The sequence below is a fragment of the Cyrtonyx montezumae genome, unplaced genomic scaffold (assembly GCF_038088225.1).
Source record: "Cyrtonyx montezumae isolate F1298 unplaced genomic scaffold, pur_monq_1.0 scaffold_5, whole genome shotgun sequence".
NCBI classification, from domain to species: domain Eukaryota; kingdom Metazoa; phylum Chordata; class Aves; order Galliformes; family Odontophoridae; genus Cyrtonyx; species Cyrtonyx montezumae.
The window spans coordinates 15462239-15481683 of record NW_027072056.1 but is presented as its reverse complement, the minus strand read 5'-3'; the positions used below and the strand labels follow the sequence as shown (position 1 = coordinate 15481683).

General features: G+C 42.7%; 2 protein-coding genes and 3 non-coding genes across 5 annotated transcripts; 1 reads left to right on the top strand and 4 right to left on the bottom strand.

Annotated features, from left to right (window-relative positions):
- The first annotated feature begins 693 nt into the window (after window positions 1-693).
- Window positions 694-12173, top strand: RFC4 (replication factor C subunit 4). Its single transcript, XM_065748598.1, has 10 exons — window positions 694-879; window positions 1834-1912; window positions 5467-5546; window positions 6717-6836; window positions 7089-7232; window positions 7418-7538; window positions 8462-8587; window positions 10231-10311; window positions 11662-11778; window positions 12067-12173. Exons 1-10 carry the CDS (start codon window positions 755-757, stop codon window positions 12160-12162), a joined length of 1089 nt encoding a protein of 362 aa, XP_065604670.1. The 5' UTR covers window positions 694-754; the 3' UTR covers window positions 12163-12173.
- A 510-nt stretch (window positions 12174-12683) lies between these two features.
- EIF4A2 (eukaryotic translation initiation factor 4A2) lies at window positions 12684-19445 on the bottom strand. The gene is made up of 11 exons (XM_065747915.1): window positions 19338-19445; window positions 18555-18600; window positions 18333-18465; window positions 17930-18069; window positions 16626-16794; window positions 16416-16525; window positions 16040-16183; window positions 15558-15695; window positions 15212-15301; window positions 14897-14976; window positions 12684-13484 (listed from the first exon to the last, which is right to left on the bottom strand). The coding sequence occupies exons 1-11, from the start codon at window positions 19364-19366 to the stop codon at window positions 13340-13342; spliced, it is 1224 nt and encodes a 407-aa protein (XP_065603987.1). The 5' UTR covers window positions 19367-19445; the 3' UTR covers window positions 12684-13339.
- Window positions 15371-15498, bottom strand: LOC136056423 (small nucleolar RNA SNORA63). The gene has a single exon (XR_010622945.1). It is a non-coding gene; the product is annotated as a small nucleolar RNA SNORA63 (small nucleolar RNA).
- LOC136056419 (small nucleolar RNA SNORA81) lies at window positions 15814-15994 on the bottom strand. Its single transcript, XR_010622941.1, has one exon. It is a non-coding gene; the product is annotated as a small nucleolar RNA SNORA81 (small nucleolar RNA).
- On the bottom strand, window positions 18147-18216 carry LOC136056421 (small nucleolar RNA SNORD2). Its single transcript, XR_010622943.1, has one exon. It is a non-coding gene; the product is annotated as a small nucleolar RNA SNORD2 (small nucleolar RNA).

Here is a 19445-nt window from a genome sequence, read left to right as displayed (position 1 = left end):
ACAGCTCGTGTAAAATTGCCCAAACATAGATTTCAGGCTTGTCTTGCCAATACAATGATATATTTCCAGCCTCAATTCTTTCCTGCATCTCCTTTCAGAACAAAGACTGTTCATCTGTTGCCATGGAAACCCTTTCCAACTCTTCCCTTGTGCAGACTGTGTTGGGGATGATCCCCTCCGCAGCTGCCCAGGTCACTCTGGTCCTGCATTTGCTCGGGGGCAGCCAAAGGGAAGGAGTAAAGCGGAACAGCTGCAAACACACCACGTGCAGCTGCAAGTAGCAGATTTGCTTTGCTTTGTTATGCAGGAAACTGCCACCCAGCAGGATGCAGCTACCTGGCGCAGGAAGACACGGGCAGGCATCGCATCTGCTAGGATGCTCTGCAGCCTTTTCAAGGGGCCCGTCCCATGAATCACACCGCTCATTTTAAATCCGTTCCTCTTTTTGCTCAATAGGAAGTCGTGGAAGATGGAAAAACGTTCCCCCTTGGTTAGTCCCTGGCACCGCCCCGAGGGGAGGTGCCAACCTGGCGCTCCTCACCTCACGATCCTCAGACACCAGCGCGTGCGCAGCACCGCCGGCGGGCCCGCCTACTGCGTCCGGTGGGGCGCTGTGATTGGCTCTCGGCAGGCGGAAGTGGCTCCGCTTCGCTCTGAGTGGGGCGGCTTGGCGGGAAGGCGCTGCGCGGCCGTGCTCGGCTAAGTGGATGCGTTGGGCCGAGGAGGCCGGCGAGGAACTGGGGTGGCCGCAGCCATGCAGGCTTTTCTTAAAGGCCCGTCCTCCATCAGCACCAAACCGCCTACCGCCAGGGAGAGAGCCGCGGCGGGGAGCAGCGGGGAAGGCAAGAGGCTCAGACCCGTCCCCTGGGTGGAGAAATAGTAAGGGCCTGAAGGGCCGGGGGCTGGAGGGCGGGCTGGGCCGCTGAGGGGGGGTCACAGCTGCGGTGTCTCTGCTGGGAGACAGTTGTGCTTCCTGAAGTAGGCGCGGGCGGTGATCAGCGCAGACGGCTTCCTGAGGAGCTAGGGCACCGCTGTAAGGTGGAGCGGAGCTGTCTGCCCCAGTTCCTGTTGGGATTTTGGCCACAGCCGCAAGATTTTGAATCAAGAGAACGGCTTCTTTATAGTAATAAAGACATCTGCAAATCATCTACATGGTTGTTGCGGCGCCTCGGTGTGTATCTGTTTATGGTTGTAAAGATAAGCAGAAAGAGTGGCAAGTAGTCTTTTTTGGGGTACACTGCTAAGGACAATAATACTTGTACATGGCAACAAAGGTTTGGTTTTCCTCTCTGCTGATTTGTCTTGTTGATCCAGATGTGTTACACAAACAGAACAAAACTTAGAAGTGGGGATGGGCATAAATCAAACTAATAGACTTGTCGATAAGAAAGCAGGACGGGCATCCCGTTGTCCCGACGAGATAACCGAACAGATGTCTCTCTTAAACAAAACACCCACAGGAATGGTGAGGAGCTCTCCCTTCAATGTTTGAAAATTTACAGCAAAATTGACCCTTAGGTTTAATCCCCTCGATAACCAGAGTTTGGAATGTGATGAATATGCATGTGCTATACCTTTAAATATGTATTCATTTCTCTCTTTGATGTGCATGTTTGGTGGAGAGATCCCCCGTGTACCCAGCACTGCAATAAAGGGAATACCTGCTTGACATATTCCATTGGTGTGTCAAGTTACTGTGTCGTATTTCTCAGCATCAGTTTACTGGAGCTCTTTGGTATCATTGTCGTCCAGAAGGGAAATGTTGTCTTTCTCAATTCTCATTCCTGCTGTAACTGTTTGGTAATAAACTGCCTTTAATGTCTTTCTGTTTAGCCGCCCCAAAAATGTGGATGAAGTTGCCTTCCAGGATGAAGTTGTTGCTGTGCTGAAGAAGTCCTTGGAAGGCGCTGATGTGAGTGTCAGGGTGACGTCTGCCCAAGCAGAAACTTATAGCCAGGGTGGGGAGAGCTTCCCTTTTTCAGCTTGGCAATGGCCATTTCATTTCCAATGGCATGTGGGGGGCAGTGTAGTATCTTTCATGCTTCCAGCTGTCTTAGCACTGCGAGTTGTCAGCTCATACAATTTGGTATTTTTATGGAAAATCTTAAGTGGTGAACTTCCTGTTAACAATTTCAGCACTGGAGGAGCTTTTGCTTTCTAGATGCAGTCATTCAGCTAATGCTTCTGGCATTTATGATGAAGAGTAGAGGAGAAATTTTTCATAGAAAAGCTTGGACTACCAATCATAATCAGATCTTGTCATTTACTAGTCCTTCATCTTTCACCTAGAAGGGGCATTCTTGTGCTCCAAAAAATGTTTCTGTTTTTTGTGGACAGCTGATGCTGAACTGCTTGGTAAGGATGTTCCAAAAAGAACAGTTATGATATGGATATCTGATCACTGAGAGCCCTAAAAGCAGCGTCAGGCTTTTCAGAGAGTTATGGAGGAAGCCTTTCGCTTGTTGTGTACTCTGATATGCACTAAGTGTCTATAGGCTTTGGTGTTTGGAACTTTTACATTGGGACAATTTATTCTTGTTTTGATTAGCTTGAATCTATTTGTATCAGATAATATTCATTTAATCAGAACATGCGAAAGCTGAAGTATTTCCTATTTAAGTATAGGGGGCTAAAATGGAGCTGGTATGACAGAACTGGGAAAGGCTCATGTAGTTTATTTAGTTTGTGTCTCTAGATTCAGTTTATTTTAAGAACATGGTTGTGACCTTGCTGTATAACATCATATCCCTAGAAATCTAAGTCTTAACAGCAATGCTGCTGTGTTTTTATACTTGTATAGTTCTAGAAATCAGTAAGGAACTATTGATGGCTGAAGAAAAATGAGTTCTGTCACCTATTTTGTGCAGACCCATCAGTCTTGCTATGTCGCTTAGGTGGTGGGCTGTCAAGTTCTATTTTGAGCAGCAGCTATTTAAAACCCTTCACTTCTGGATCAGCCACGTATCTCAGATGATGACTCCTGTGCACTTGCTCCGGCCTTTTGCCTTCTGAGTTGAAAAAGGCAAATTGTAACTCCTTTGGGTGGTGGTTACAGGCTTTGTATTTTACTGTAGCTACCCAAGCTCAGCAAGCCATTTGAGAACAAGGTTGTGCAAGTAATTCAAGTATTTGATGCTCTCAAAATTTGGACATTTTTGTTCTTGAATGGACTCATTCTGTCAAAAAGGCGAAAGTGTAATTTAAACTCTGAGTGGCTGACTCTTGTTTCATGAGTTCTTACTGAATTTGGAGATCTGATGGGATCAAAGAAGCAGCTGTGACAATGTGCTAAGCTTGTGTCATGTGCTTTATTTAAACCTTACTGCTGCAAATGGAAAGTTAGTCCTATGTTGAATTGCTTTTAAGTATTTGTGGGCCTTGGTTTTGGAGCTGCTAAATGAGGCAGGATTTCTAAAACCACAGTATGTCTCTGTCTAAAATAGCAAGCATCTCTCTTGCTCTAAATTGGAAAGATCAGGGTCCTAGTGGTTTTGAGCTGGAGAAATTTATTTCTGCCTGCCAGGGATGTTTAAAGTGTTTGCTTTTTTTTCAGAGAAACTGACATGTTATGGTGTTCTTGGTTTTCAATTACTAGACTATATTTTACTGACTGAGAACCCAGAGAATTAAGAGTAGGTCTGCAATTCCAGTTTACAAACTCACTTGTATTGAAACTTCTGGAAAGTACTTGAGGCTTCTCCTATATGTGGTACCTGCCACAAGCCGGCGGTGCCTGCAGGTATCCTGCTTTCCCCCAGCAAGGTTGGAGAAATGGTTAACCAGCTCAGGTTACAGTCTGTTAAAATTAGTGCCGCAGTTATATGAAGGACAAGGATGTGCTTGTTGACAAAGCAGTGTAAATACTGGTGATAACCTCAGTGATAAATGAGCATAAAGGGGGTTGAGAGCAAAGCAGTGGTTACAGAGTGGATGTAATGAGTTCAGAAACATAGGTTCTTGGTAAATCTTTTAACCTGCTTATGAGAATTAGAGTGCAAATTAGCAGAGAGGCATGAAATTATGTATCCTGAAAACACAATTCCACAAAATGTCTGCTTGTGCAGTGTGTGAACTAACATGGCTGTTAGTGAACTTTCTGCTGTCATTTAGTGAGCATTTCTTCTCCATGGAGACTTGTAAAACTATATGGGGAGACAATCATGTTGTGGGTTTTAATTTTGAAAAAGCTTGTGTTTGTATTGAGTATTGTTTACTTTTCATTAACCAGGGAACCAAGCAACAAGTGATTGGCAGAGATACAGGCAAAACTCAAAATGTGTTTGTTTACAATGAAGTAATGAAATTCTGCCATCCATGGTTTTCCAGCACATACACGATTGTTTGCTCTGTCTTACCTTAGTTTTTAAAATGCAATACTTGTTGTCTAAAAGGTCTATTTCATTTTCTGATTGTGGATCATGCACCCCTGCATTTCGCTCTGCTCTCTAGATGTCTTTGATTTTGCTATTCTGCATTGCTTGCTATATTCAGCATAACATTCTCTAACTTCAGTTTATCTTTAGAAATAGAGCATAAACCAAAAATAAGTCAGACAGAGAGGTTTGTATTTTAGGTGTCTTAAGAATGTAGAACTGGAACGTCTTCTACTGTCAAAAGCAGTTCTTTTAAAATGCAACCTGATAATTTATCAGAAGGGCTACTTGAAGTAGTAGTGCAGAAATGTATTGCTCCAATACAACGATTGCTCCAACTGTTTGATTTCATCCAGAATTAAATCATGGCTAACTTAGAGAAACTTGTTTTTTGCTAGCTTTGTTCTCTCCCTGCTGATGTTGCCCTGATACATCTGTGGGTCAGTGATACTTGCTGTCTTGTTTCATGGGCAGCTCTTAGAAAAAAAAAAAAAAAAAAAGATCATAAAATAAATTCTCTGTTCCTTTAATAACGTTTTCCAGTTAGGCTTAATCATCTTTGACTGAGAATGACCCGAACTGTGCGTGGCTTTCCACAAAACATCTTGTTAGCCCTGTGTTAGTATTAGTAATTGTCCTAGTGTATGGAAGTGAATGTCCTAAGAACTCTGTGTTAACAGTGGTGAGGAATGCAGGAGCAGTTCTGTGACTGACAGATGTGTTTCCTTAGTATGTCCCATTCTCACACTAATGTTATTAGTGAAAGTATTTGAAAGATCAGTTAATTTAATCTCTTTGAGAAATTACACTGGTTTCCTCCTGTGAAAGATTATGATTTGGATTATTTGCCTGTGCTGTGCATTCCAGACACTTTTTGCAAACATCTGTGTGATGTTGTCACCAAAGAGCTTGTGCAGCCTTAAAAAGAGCAGCTGTTATCCTCCTTTAGAGTACTACATGCAAAGAACTAAAAGTGAAAGATTCTATTATTTAGCAAGAGTAGTAGTTTCTGTCCAATGCACAAATTCTTAGTAGATTTTCCTGTTTTGATTTTGTTTGTTTCTGGTTTTTAAATGCTGCCTTATTGTTGCAGCTTCCCAATCTGTTGTTCTATGGCCCGCCTGGAACTGGAAAGACTTCCACTATTTTAGCAGCTGCTCGAGAGCTCTTTGGGTAAGCTGGAATTGGGTTGCACTGGAACAAACAACTGTTGCATGTCTTCTAGTTGTGTGTCTCTGGTTGTTGCCTGTTCTTATGTCACTTCTGGAAACTTTCTCATATATTCTTACTTGGGAATGGCTTTGTGTTCTACTTAAACTCTAACATCAACTACCTTTCTTGTTTGACCCTGAGAACTCCTTGTTGCCAACATGGACCAACAGTACTTAATTAAGGTTAACAGCCATGGTAACCCTGCGTTCCTTTAACTGTGTGTTCATTAGCAGAAAGGAGTATGAAAAAAAATGGTTTGCATGTGTCTTACTGAACTTTGTAAAAGAATTCCAATTTTGAGAATGTATTCGGTAAGTTGTTAGCTGAAAACCTGTCTCCCTTGAGGCACTTCACAAAATGTCTGTATCCTAATCTGTCTGCTATGTGCTTTTGAGTTATGGAAGGAAGTAGTATTGGAATTCAGACCAAAATTTAGCACGTTATGGCTTTTGTGAACTATGTGTACTTTCACTAAGAGAATTCTAACATGTTTTGAGTAGTGTTTTCAGATGATCAATAAACAAAAAATGGACAAAAAGATGCCTTGTTGAATGGTCAAATCTAATGTTGATTATGGTGTCTTTTTCCCCCTCTTGGCTTTAATGTTTGAGGAAAGTTCTAGACAACTCTGTGTTGTGTCTGATTTCCCAGAACTCAAAAGGCATTGTATTCGGTTTTATTTATTTTAGATCAGAGTTGCAGCTGTGTGGTAGTGCTGCTAAATTCCACCTGTGTTATGTTTTCTAGATACTTACTGCTCTGGTGCTGCAACACAATATCTCTGCAGATGTAACTGTTTCTTCCACACTGCTCACAGCATAAGAGTAGGAGGACACATAATACAGTGACACGTGCTTATCAAGACAGCTTCCTATTTCTTTTTCCTGGGAAGCTGCTGTAATTTTATGCTTCAGTGTTTGTTGCAGTCTGGGAGTCAATTTTTAAAATACATAATGGAAATTCATACCTAACGTTTAATGATCTCAATCATATTTTACCAAAGTGTATTATACAGTAATGCTAGCTGAAATAATATCTGTTATTAAAAAAGGCCAAAAGGATTGTAGGTATACTTTGTAACATACCTTTACAAGCATTAACAGCTAACATGCTGCAATAAAAAATTTACAGGCCTGAGTTATTCCGACAAAGAGTCCTGGAGTTAAATGCCTCCGATGAGCGCGGGATACAAGTGATCCGGGAGAAAGTGAAGGCTTTTGCTCAGCTCACAGCATCTGGAAGCCGACCAGAGTAAGTGCTGAATCTGGACTGGCTCTGCTCAATGGGATTTCTTGCTTAGAATGAAATAGTGATTGGTTTTACTCTGAATTTCATAATTCTAATACTGCTCTGATATCAGCACTGCAATCAAGCTTGCAACACATGCAATACTTTGGCTAAGCTTTGACTTGATGTAATTACATGTGAAATATGACTTACCATTTGCACTGATATTTTAATTTGTCTGTATGTCTCCTGAATAACTAATTTCTTATCTTTCAGTGGTAAAGCTTGTCCTCCTTTTAAGATTGTAATCCTGGACGAGGCAGACTCTATGACCTCAGCAGCCCAGGCAGCCTTAAGACGCACAATGGAAAAAGAATCTAAGACAACACGTTTTTGCCTCATTTGTAACTACATCAGCAGGTATGCAAGGAATTTATTGCTTATTTGGACTTGTTACTCCTCTTCCTACTCAATACTTCTTTTTTATTTCGCTTAGGTTTCATCTTTTTATATTGATTGATTGATTGTTACTGGTGTTTGCCTCCATAGCTTCGTCTGTGTGAATGTGACCACAGAATCATTTGGCAAGCATTTTTCTCTTTCAGAATAATTGAACCTTTAACATCTCGGTGCTCCAAATTCCGCTTCAAACCTTTGTCAGACAAAATCCAGCAACAGAGGCTACTGGATGTTTCTGAGAAGGAAAATGTGAAAATCACTAGTGAGGTGATTACTGAGTAATTTTATTGTTTAATCCAGTGCATAACAACATTGCAGTGCAAGGACCTGAGTCAGCATAGATTTCCACACTTTTCAACTGCACTAAATACCACATAGAAAATAATTTGAATGTTATTCTCCTCATACAGTTGGGGATGGAATTTTCAAGGTCTTCTTAAAATCAAACAAATGTCTATGAGAGTAAATTAGAGAAAAACTGTTGGGCTTTTTGCTCCATACTGAGTATAAATTACATAACTTAAACCCATACTTCATTCTGAAATAGCCAGCACGCATTTGCATTGCTTACAACTCTGTATAATTTGTAACATACCCAGTTATCCAGCTTACACTTTCTGAATTACACTTGCAGCTACTCAGGATTTGTTAATCAGCATAAAATTTTAAGGCTGGCAAACATGAGTAGTGACAGAACAGATGTTCTGCTAGATGATGTTTGTTCATTTGTATTTTTCAAATCTGGTACTTAGTTCAATCTCTGTATGTGGTGAAGTTCTAGGTGTAATTCACTCCACTGTATGTCACTTTGCTCTGCTTCACAAAGGCTATGTGGGCAGTACCAGTTGCCACAATACAATATAAATACAAATTGTGGGTAAAACAGTGGGTTGTCACACAACTGTGCACTGCTGCCCCGAGTCTCATTTCAGTTATGAGACAAGTAACTTGAGAGAGGTTTAGTGACATATTTGGCATAAAATCCCAGTTGTGAGATCTTTCCTCTGCATTAGGTCTGTAGATGCATTTTATATTAGCAGCGAGGTTGCACTGTGACTTGTGTATTGGGGCTGTCTGTGGCCATGTGCTTCAGGTGCTGCCTGATGTTCTGAAGTCAATTTGCTGAGAGTCTACTGCATTTTAATCATCAGTGAAAATATAACTTGGCATTTTCTCACATGTTCTTTCAGGCAATATCTTACCTTGTTAAAGTGTCAGATGGGGACTTAAGAAAAGCAATTACTTACCTTCAAAGTGCCACTCGCTTGATGGGTGGGAAAGAGATCACTGAGAAGACAGTCACTGAAATTGCTGGGGTAAGCTTTGATTTACAGGTTCTCCTGTAGTAAGTCTGAGAAGAGTTTGTGTACTATGTCTACTTGGTATCTCAATCTGCCACGGGTCAAAATTTGATTTAAAAATAGTTTTATATCAATTAGCTTTAGTAGTAGGTTTCTGATGCTAAGTCCATCAGGATTTTAAGGACTTTCTGGTTCTGTAAGCTTACTACAATGCAAGTTAATAGCAACTTACTCAGTTTTACAGTTTTCTTTTACTTAACAAAGTTATATTTGAACTTGAGTTGAAATATTTCGTCTGTGAATGCTAAACGTCCTTTTGTAGGACAGTAGACTAGCATGTCTTTTTGGTGCATATATTTCAGTCTGTGTACACGTGTATGTATCACTGGATAGTTTAGAAGCACCTTGGAGGAATGTCTTTCAGTAGCAACTTGTTTTCAGCTTGATGTCCACAGCAACAGTCTCTTTAAGTATCTGTACAGATCTGTTTTTTACCAACACAGCAGTGATTCCGTCCAGAATGATATAGGTAATATTGGCAGGGAGAGCAGAGTTGTGAGAGAAAATATGTTTTGAAAAACTGATGTGAAGGTGTTTCTATGGCAACCAAACATGCCCTAATGCAAGAAGCTTAAGATCAGCACTTGAAAAATGGAAGAAGTAAACTGGCTTTAATGATGGACACAATTTTGTTGAAGGTGTCACTGTAATGAGTAATTGTGAGGGCTGAGAGGTTTGCTCTTGGGTGGAGTGGCAACAGGCAAGTGCTCCTGTGTGAGCTTCAGAAACAGTTGTGGTTTTCTTAAATTTTCAGTGGGATGTTCAGTTTTGTGCATCCAGCTGTACGGAAAGAGCTGGATTTCACGTACAGGTAGAGTCATAATATCTGAGAAGCCTTTTTAGGCTTCTAGGAGTGATTAGGCTTCTTAGAAAGAGGATGGATAATAATAATAGTAGGAAGGAGAAGCATAAAATGCCATCTGACAGCTTATTGAGTAATTCTTCGTTAAGCAAAAGGAGCATGACTTTACATCTCCGTAAAGGCTTTCAAGTTTTTGGCCATACATAACTTTCAGGATTGTGGGGTTATCTTAGGACAGAAGATAAATAAAGGAGCTTTGAAAGCAGACATTCAGCTGACAGGAATGATGATGTGTAGGGGGAGAATGTCATCAGTGCTTCCCTGCTCTGAGATAAATAATGGCATCTGTCTTCTTTTCTCTTCCAGTTTATTGGCTGATCTTGTTCACTGGGCTTTTTTTTTTTTTAATATTGTTCCTATTGCATCACTGGAGAGAAAACTGATTTGTTGTGTTCCTTTGGTGCAGTATGGTACAGAAAGCATTGGCTGTTAAACAGGGTCTTCTATTTAGTGTCCCATATGAATGATGGTGTATTTTGGTTTGTAAAATGGCTTTGACAATTCACTATCATTATATAGCTCTTAGATATCGCCAATACAGAACAAGTCTTAAAGCTTAGTTTGAGATGGTTAAGACAAACCAGATTTTTTTTTTAAACTTGAGAGTGGTTTGGTGTGAAATGCTGAAGTGGCCTTTATGAACAGTTCACATTTGCTACTGTGACCATCAGCTTCAGTTCTGAGTGAGTTCTAGGTACGCCAAGTTGAAAGTAAGAAATGTAACTTCTTGTTGCAGGTCATCCCAAAAGAAACAATAGATGGACTGCTGTCTGCCTGCTGGAGTGGTTCATTTGAGAAGCTGGAAACAGTGGCAACGGTAAAGTACCTTAGTTCTGTAGCCTAAATATTTTCCAAGGTCACTGCCCTGTGAGTCAGGTGTTGTGGCTCTGCAGCTGAGAACCACGTGGCATCAGATCAGTTAGGAGGTGCATTTCAAGGAGCATGTCTTTCACCCATTAGTGTGCTGATCTTTCCCTTCTGAGGGAGAGCTGTGAAAGCTGCAAAGCAAGATCCCCTACCAGCAGAACTGCCTTTCTCCTGAACTGATGACATGTGGAGCTGTTAGGCAAAATGAGGCACGGTAGGAATTTACAGTGAGGTGCTTAGCTCAGAGCCATGGAGCTGCATCTGCAGTAGACAGGATGGGTCTCTGAACTTAGCAACAGAGAAGCTGTGTTAGATGAGAAGTATCTGAATAAAGCTGTAATAAGCCTTTAGTCTTAAAATAATTCATGTTAATCTTACAATACAGTCAGTTTGTCTTAGCAACTGCAGTTAACTTAAAATAGAACTTGCTGGAGAAGGCTCAAGCTGCTGGTTTATGAAGGTGCATTTGTTTTCTTTAATACGAAGGAAAGTTTGACTCTGAAGAATTTGAAGTTCCTAATATTGTGAGTTTAAATTAGGTGTAGGCAGTCTTGAACTGGATTTTGAGGAGGAATCCCTGATGTAGCTGAGTGTGCTGTACTGCTCCCTGCTACACTGGGGGTTTTGCTTCAGTGTTAGCACTTGGTAAACAATTGGGAGAATTTGGCTGCATGCTTTTAAGTATGGTGCTCGATATTTTGTACTGGGCTACACTGCCTTTTCTGTTTTCCTAGATTTGTCTGCTTAAATGGCAAAATGGATACTCCTCTCAATACCTACTGCAATGTGGCACTCCTGGTTTAGCAAAAAAAAAAGAAAAAGCATCTTATGTTGCCATGGTTTTTATTTTAAAAAGTTCTGGCCTTACAGTTCTTTGCATGTCTGAGGTTAGTCACTACTACCAGCTGAAGGAAATAAATCAAAGTTGGCTGTATTTCAAGATGCAAAGGCCGTGGAACTGTCACGTGGTGCTGTGGATGCTGAGCTTTCCTAATTTTAGAGTGAGTTTGGCCAGGTTCATCAGAGGTTGCTCAGAACGTCTCTAGCCAATTAAATATCTGAGATGTGAATTTTCTGAAGCTGGGAGAATATTTAGGCAGCCACCACAGTATGCTGTGCTCTCCTAGGTGCTGTGCCCCTCCCTCAGTGAGGCTGGGTGCTGGGCTACCGTGTACTGCTGACTGCTCCTATATGGCACTGAGCTTCCACAATAGGTTCTGGGTCTTCCTGTTCAGATTGGTTTTCCATTTTCCTGTGTTCTACTGCTTAATTATTTCAATTTTCTCCTTCCCTTCCACAGAATCTCATAAATGAAGGGTATGCTGTTGCTCAGCTTGTAAACCAGCTTCATGATGTTGTTGTTGAGAGTGAAGATTTCAGTGACAAGCAGAAATCAATCATAGCTGAGAAACTTGCAGTAAGTTTGTAGTTCATCTTTGTAGGGGGAAAAAGTTATTGTCTACAGTGGTTTATTTCACCTTTTATCTCTGGAAAAGTAGTGAGTTAAAAGGTAAGGAGTTACTTGCCATCTTTTATTGCTCTGTGGGTGTGAACTTGGAGAGAAAATCAGATTCCAGTCTGAGGGGAATGTGATGTGATTGCAGGAGAGGCTGGAGCCCATCAAGTCACCAGTTGCTGCCTTGGCCAGGTTCTCCCTTGTAAGGAGACAGCTTGAGGAGGGTTTTAATTTCTCGTTTGTTTGCAGGAAGTAGACAAATGCTTGGCAGATGGTGCTGATGAATACCTGCAGTTGATAAGTCTGTGTGCCCTCATGATGCAGCAGCTGACACAGAACACCTAACTCCTCCAGGAGCAGGTCCTTTTGGGGGTGGTGTGGGACCTACCACTTTTGTACTGTTTTTAAAATAAAGTAACTGCTCTGTAGCTGGAAATACTCATGGTGAGTTTGAAGAAGCATGAGTGACCTATTGGTTTATTTGAGCCTGTGGTGCTCATCTCTGAAAATAGGACTTGGCAAGGCACCACACCTTGCCCTGGGGAACGGCGATCACACAGAAGCCCTAAGGAAGCATTTGTTACTGCAGCTTATGTTAAATGTAGCAGGAACCACAGTCCAGTAAATGGACTGGGACTGAAAAAACACTAAGGTGAAGTCTTGTTACAGTGAATTTTTAAAGGCTGTCAGCATCTGCTGTTGCCTTAAATCCATGCTTTCTTCCCCCATGCATCAGGGAAGCAAACAGCAGTTTGCATACAAATAAAGCACCCTGTACTGCACTGCTGAGTGCAGTATGAGAAACAAAGCCTGGGAGCTCACAGTAAGCCTGCACCTTCACTGAAGAAAATGACTTACACTGTAAGTGAATATAGAAGTATTTTATTGAACATTCAAACTTCATTAAGACATGTGCAATATGGCAAATTTTACTGGGTTTTACCCTAACTAAGACAATAGTATGATTGCTTGCTTGCTGGGGCTTAGCAACAGGGTCCAGATCACACTTACCACTAATTAAATACTTTATTGAATAAATACATATCAAACAAAAATGCATTTTAATGCTCTTATAAAAGTTTGAGATTTTGAAAGGCCTTTCCAATTCAATCTGAAGGAGAAGTACACAATAAAGGAAGGTAGGCTAGTTTAACATAATTGGCTGACTTTATACAGCACTTATATCTTTTAGTCCATAAGTAAATTATTAAATGATAAAGAACATCTAATACAACCACTTCTATGGAACTAGGAAATAAATTTCTAATAAAGAAAAAATTTACAGACCCCATGACTTTCCACCCAACCCCAACAGTCTAACCCTAAAGTGGATAAAGCCGATGGCTTTCCCCACAAGAGCTCACGACAAAAAGTCGCTTCGCTTTTCAAAAATCTGTATTTCTGATCCGTTATGAGCATTGAGACAAGATTCAGTGTATCCCCAAAGAAAGAAGCACAATGCAAGTGAATCGCCTATTCAGCAACAGCGAGCACTGCATTCAAACCATCTCCTCTCCAGGGATTAGATGAGATCAGCCACATTCATTGGCATCTCCTCCACTGTAGTATTGTAGAATGTCTCAATATCACGCAGAATCCTCTTGTCCTCTTCCGTGACAAAGTTTATAGCCACACCCTTCCTGCCAAAACGACCTCCTCGGCCAATTCTGCGCAGAACAAGAACACATTTGTGCACAAGTTAACTGCTCCAATCACTTAAAATATCTTAAAAACAAAAGATCCGTTCACTAACTGCTGTTTTTAGCTGCCAGTGGCCAGTTTATGCCAGTTACAGGACCAGCTGCTGACCATCATCACCTCTGGACAAGAAAAACTAGCAGTAGTAGTAGTAGTAGTACAGAAGTGTCCATCCTATGGGGAGTAGCAGAGCAGAAAGGGTACAAAGATCTTCATTTAATGGTTGGTACTACAGGCTTGATGTGCTGGCTCCTCCCTCCCCAATTTGAGGAACTAAAAGCCCACACCACACATCCAATCTCAAGCATGTGGTGTATAGAAAGATTTTTTCAAAAAAAATCAGAACTTCTGAAGTTCATCCAATAACATGGCACAGCACACTCAGTTTTAATTCAGCATTAACTGTTTCCAGTGGGAAAACTTAGGGGTTCTGTAACCACAAAAACATCAGCTCACTTTCCTAGGAGTCCATCACAGCAATCAGTACAGTTTAGTTATGCCCACCATCAGTTCTGCCTTCCTGCACACAGCACCTCGAGGCTACATGCACACAGAAGGCTCACACGACTCAGTGAATAATCATGACAAAAGAGATATAAATACCGACTCGCTCTTTATACGAATCCACGTCCTAAATTACGTCAACGCCGTTTCTGAGCACCATCTTGTGTGTCACCAACTGCTGCTATCCACTCCTGTATTTTTTTACATCAAGTAACAAAGCACAGTACTTAATTTAGGGACAGACACTGAAGCAGTTAAACTAATCCTAGGGAAAGAAAACTCACGCTGCTACCAGAAGGCACACCACAGAGGAAAGGGTACCACTGTAGAAGAAGCCACCAGGAGCAGACAGGGCACACAAAACATGAGTGCATTTAAGCCTCCAAGAGGGAAGGCAGATTTAAACCACTAGTCTGCTAACACATCTAGTGACTGAGCAGCAGCAGTAGAGCCAAGTGAGGATTAGCTCGGACCAAGGATCCAGCTAACAAACCCTGCTGTCAAGATGCTACACCAGCAGTGGCACAGCCATTGCCTGCTACTACACACACACAGGCAGTTCACCCACATCTGAGCAACACATGGATCAGCCACTGCTGAACTCTGTATCTAAGTTTTCCCACTGCTTTGTAAAAATGGATTTAAAGAGTTCTGCTCCTCCCTCATCTCAGGACTGCCTGCAAATCAGGGCTTTTTTAAACTTAAATAAGAAGTGCCAAGTCATCTACTTCCTGCTAGTTTTTTTTGTTTACAGTTATTGAACACATGGATGGGTAACACTCATTAATGACAAAATTAACATTAAGGGCAGGTGAGGACCTGTGCTGAGTTCTGTACAGAACAGGCACTCAGTGTAGCATACGAACAGCAAACTAACCTGTGAATGTAGTTCTCACGATTGGTCGGCAGGTCATAATTTATGACCAAAGAAACTTGCTGCACATCAATGCCACGAGCCTGGAAAACAATACAGTGCCTTTAATGCAAGCCACAGTCTTTAGATTACATTATTTAACCACTGCTTTTGTTGACTACATTGTTAGTGATGAACTACAACCATGTAGTCCATAGTGGAGCATAGTCCTTTCTCTCCCAAGAAGCTCCAGTAGTTCAGGCTACAAGAACCTTCACTGAATTATGAAGCTTTTGGCACCAATAAAACAAAACATGCTCACTGTTAGATAATACTCACCAGCAAGTCAGTAGTGATCAAGACACGGCTTGACCCTGATCTAAACTCCCTCATGATAACATCCCGCTCCTTCTGGTCCATGTCACCATGCTGCAGTTAAGAACATGAGAATTACTATGGTTCCAGTACACCACACTGAACAGCTCCAGAAGTAAGAAGATGTATGAAACCCAGCGTCCCTACCTGCTGTGGGAACTAAGCAGGTAGGGATAGAAGGAAACATTTTTCTTTAAGCAGGGGGAACGATAATACAGCACTGCACAGCTATATCATAACTTATCCTGCTTTTATTGGGACTTCTCTTCAGTACATGCCTAACATTTATCTGTGTGCAAAAAGTTCTTACCAGAGCTGAGACCGTGAAATCCCTGGCATGCATTTTTTCTGTAAGCCAGTCCACTTTTCTCCTTGTATTCAGGAAGATAACAGCCTGAGTAATGGTCAGTGTCTCATACAAATCGCAGAGAGTATCCAGCTTCCACTCCTAACACAGCAGAAACAACAGGATTAAATACTCTAAAGCCATGATCAATAAGCCATGCCCTACAGTCACTCATCATCAATATGACCTGGAAAACTACAATACATGACGTTTCTGCAGCAACTGTTGCACCTGATCTTCAGACACAGGACAACGGACATTAAGAAAGAGGTCCACCCTAGTCATTTTCGATCCAGTGCATCATTTCTCTTCTTCTTGCGTGTACTCTACTAGCATTATTACAGAAACCAAAGCTCAGCCTCAGTTTCTGTAATTTTAGCACAGTGCTTTAACAAGAAGGTAGCACTTCTCAACTCCTCCAAGCAGAAATGTTAACTGATACCAACCTCTCTTTCAACATTAATGTAGAATTGCTTGATACCCTCCAGAGTCAGTTCTTCCTTCTTCACTAGAATACGTATGGGCTCTCTCATGAACTTTTTGGTCACTTCCAACACATCCATTGGCATCGTAGCTGATAGCAGCACAACCTAGAAAGCATTATGCTGTGTTAGCACGCACGTAGGACAGCTTCTGCTTTGTCACTCTGATCAGGAAAACTGGAACCATTTACAAGATCAGTGACTGCACTGCCATGTTTACAACACAGCACACATCCGACCTTCTGTGAGGTCAAGGCAGACAGGGCAGCAGTTGAGCAGTTGTCAGCTACCCTTGTAACCAAACACACCCCATCAGTTCAGCCATAGGAAGGACTTTTACCTGTATGTTTGTGCTCAGTTTTTGAAAGATCTCATAGATTTGATCCTTAAATCCTCGGCTCAGCATTTCATCAGCTTCATCCAGAACGAACATTTTGATCCATTTGGGTGCTATTGAAGAGAGGGAATAGTTTGTAAAGTTTCAGGAACATGAAGAACTTTGTTAATTGGAATTACAGAGTTTTCACTGAGAAGTTAAATTCATACTTACAAAGGTAACGCCTGTTCAACATATCAAACACACGCCCTGGAGTTCCCACCACAATGTGTGGAGCTTCAGCCTGAAGTTTCTGCATTTCATTGCGAACATTTGTGCCACCAATGCAAGCATGGCATGTTGCTCCCATATAATCTCCAAGAGCCAGAATCACCTTTTGAATCTAAAAATAAAACCTTCGTATGAGTAGCAGCTACTGGTACAATCAGTCCTAGATCATTGTTGCTTATGGACTGAAAAGGATTACGTGTCTCTAGTGACTCTAGAAAAGACTTGCCTCTCATTCTGCCCAACTTCTCATTATTTAGGTGTTTGTTAGACAGTTTAAGACAGAAGGACATTCCTTAAGTTAACTTTTCATCCTTACTAGTTAACTACCTAAAGGTGATTCCAATATCTGTTAAGTTAAAAGGCAAGGCCTCAAAAACAAACTGAGCTGTAGAAATCTGCACATACAGCACTTGTAGAAAGCTCTTAGTAAAGTGCCTGCTATATAGGCCAGGCTTTAAAAGTCTCATCTCAGCAACAGCTTCAGACTCAAAAATAGAAGACTAAACCTGCAGACAGAGGTCCTTGGCTCCACTAATCTACTTTCAAACAGGACTTTTTTCATCTCACCTAATACATTTAGTTTTACCTCCAAGAACAATCCTTAATACAGCGCTGTCATCTTCGTATATACTGGCTTTAAAAGCAGAGCAAATTGTACACAACTGATTTTCTTCTCTATTCTGAGCTCTAGTCATTTTAACCTTAAAAAGCCAGCATTACTGCTTCGCACTGATGATAAGAACTACACTTCCTTTAAGCTCTGATCAAGCACTTCCAACATTAAACCCAGAGGGTGAAGTGAACATGCAGAGTAATGTTAAGGCATGAAAACATGACAACACTACAGAAACAATGACGTGACTACATGCGCACTGCAGTTTTCATGTTGCACAACTGCATGCAAGTTCAAATAGTTTCCAAAAAGTCCATTTTGTTTCCACTCAGAACACCGTACTTGAGTAACACTTTTTTTGCTGAAGATGCTCCCTCAGAACTGTGTGCAGCAGGGCAGCTGGTTCCTGCAGCCCTGCCCCAGCACACCCTCCACATGCAGCACAACTCTCCAAGCAGGCAGAGAACTTGTGGGACAGAGCCAGTTCATTTCCCCCATTACTCAACACAAAAAGGGTTCTGAATGGATATTAGTTACAGCCCCTCAAGTCTGTTTATTGTCTCACAGTTGTGAAACCTGAAACCTATGCAACACACAAGCAGCTTTTTTTTTTTTTTAACTACACTATCAATACCTGTTGAGCCAGTTCTCTGGTAGGGGCCAATACTAGTGCTTGGGTCTCCTTGAGATCAATCTCCAACTGCTGCAGGATGGAAATAGCAAATGTGGCTGTCTTGCCAGTACCTGACTGAGCTTGAGCAATCACATCATACCCTAAAAAAAGTAGGATACATATTTACTGTTCCCACATGGGTCATTCACGTTTACTTTTATTTCATTCCCTTTGAAATAAGTGATCAGCATTACAAGTTCTCTCCATTTCAGGTCAGCCCCGAAAGATGGTGTACCATCACATCACTTGTTCCACAGAGATTAAAAAAATGCATAAATACAGAAGTAAAACTAGCATTATATTCACTGCTTAACGTTTCTTAATTGACATGTTAATATTGACAGCAAACGAACCGCCCGCCTACCTTTGATACATGGAATAATAGCTCTCTGCTGAATAGCTGAAGGCTTTTCAAAACCATAAGCATAAATGCCCCTTAGGAGGGATTCTTTTAAATTCATATCATCAAAATTGTCGACAATCTCATTCCAATTGCTCTGCAATGAAGAAAAAAAGGCATAAACCGAATTAGCCCATCGGTGGCCCAGCTCTCCTCCAGCGGGGACCGCGCGGGAGCACAGCTCACCTCAATGACACCATCGGGCTCCATTCCCTCGGGGCCGCCATGGTCTCTGCGGAACAACAACACGGTCGTTAACCGCGGGCCCGTGACAGATCGGCCCAGCAGGTGCGCTGGTACCGCGCCAGCCAGCCGCCCGACGCCGTGCCCAACCCCTCGGCCCATCGCACGGACGCCCCTCAGCCCCCATCCCCCCCTTCCCCCGGGCAGCCGCGGGAGGCGGCGGGGAAATGGCGTCCGCTGCGCAGAGCGAGCTCCGCCGCAGCGCCGGGCGTCAGCTCGGGGGGGAGGGGGGGTAGGGAGGGGGGCGGGGGGAGCGGGAGCCGCCGGCCGCGTTGCGTTTCCCCCACCCGTCCGCGTGACGAAGTCTCGCGAGAGCTCCACCCCTGGGATTGCGCAAATCGGGCACCGCGGGAGGAAAGGCGCCGGCACAGCGCCCCGAGGCCGCGCCTCAGCCCCGCCGACGCAAAATGGCCTCGGCCGGGGCGGATGTGGAGTTAAAAGGAATAAAAAGGGAAATAAACACCCGCGATGATAAGCGCTGCTCCGCTACGTCGCGCAGCGCGCGGGGTCGGGTGGGAATATTAAATCCGGCCATTTTTCAAGGACGGGGATCACTCAGGACGCCAAAACTAACAACGAGAACCCCGAGAGGAAGAGCCCAACCCCGGCCCGAGCGCGACGCGTTTTAGAAGCGTCTGAAAGCGGCAAGGGCCGGGCAGCGCGTCCCGCCCGCACCGCCGCGGTCCTACGCGGAGAAGGGTTCGGGGCCTCGGCGCGGTGCCGTACCTGCTATAATCCGCGGAGCCGCCTGACATGTTCCGCCGACCAGCTCTGTCCTCAAATGAAAAGGCAAAGCTTCCGCGGCGGCCGCCTTATATACCCGCCCGCTGCCGG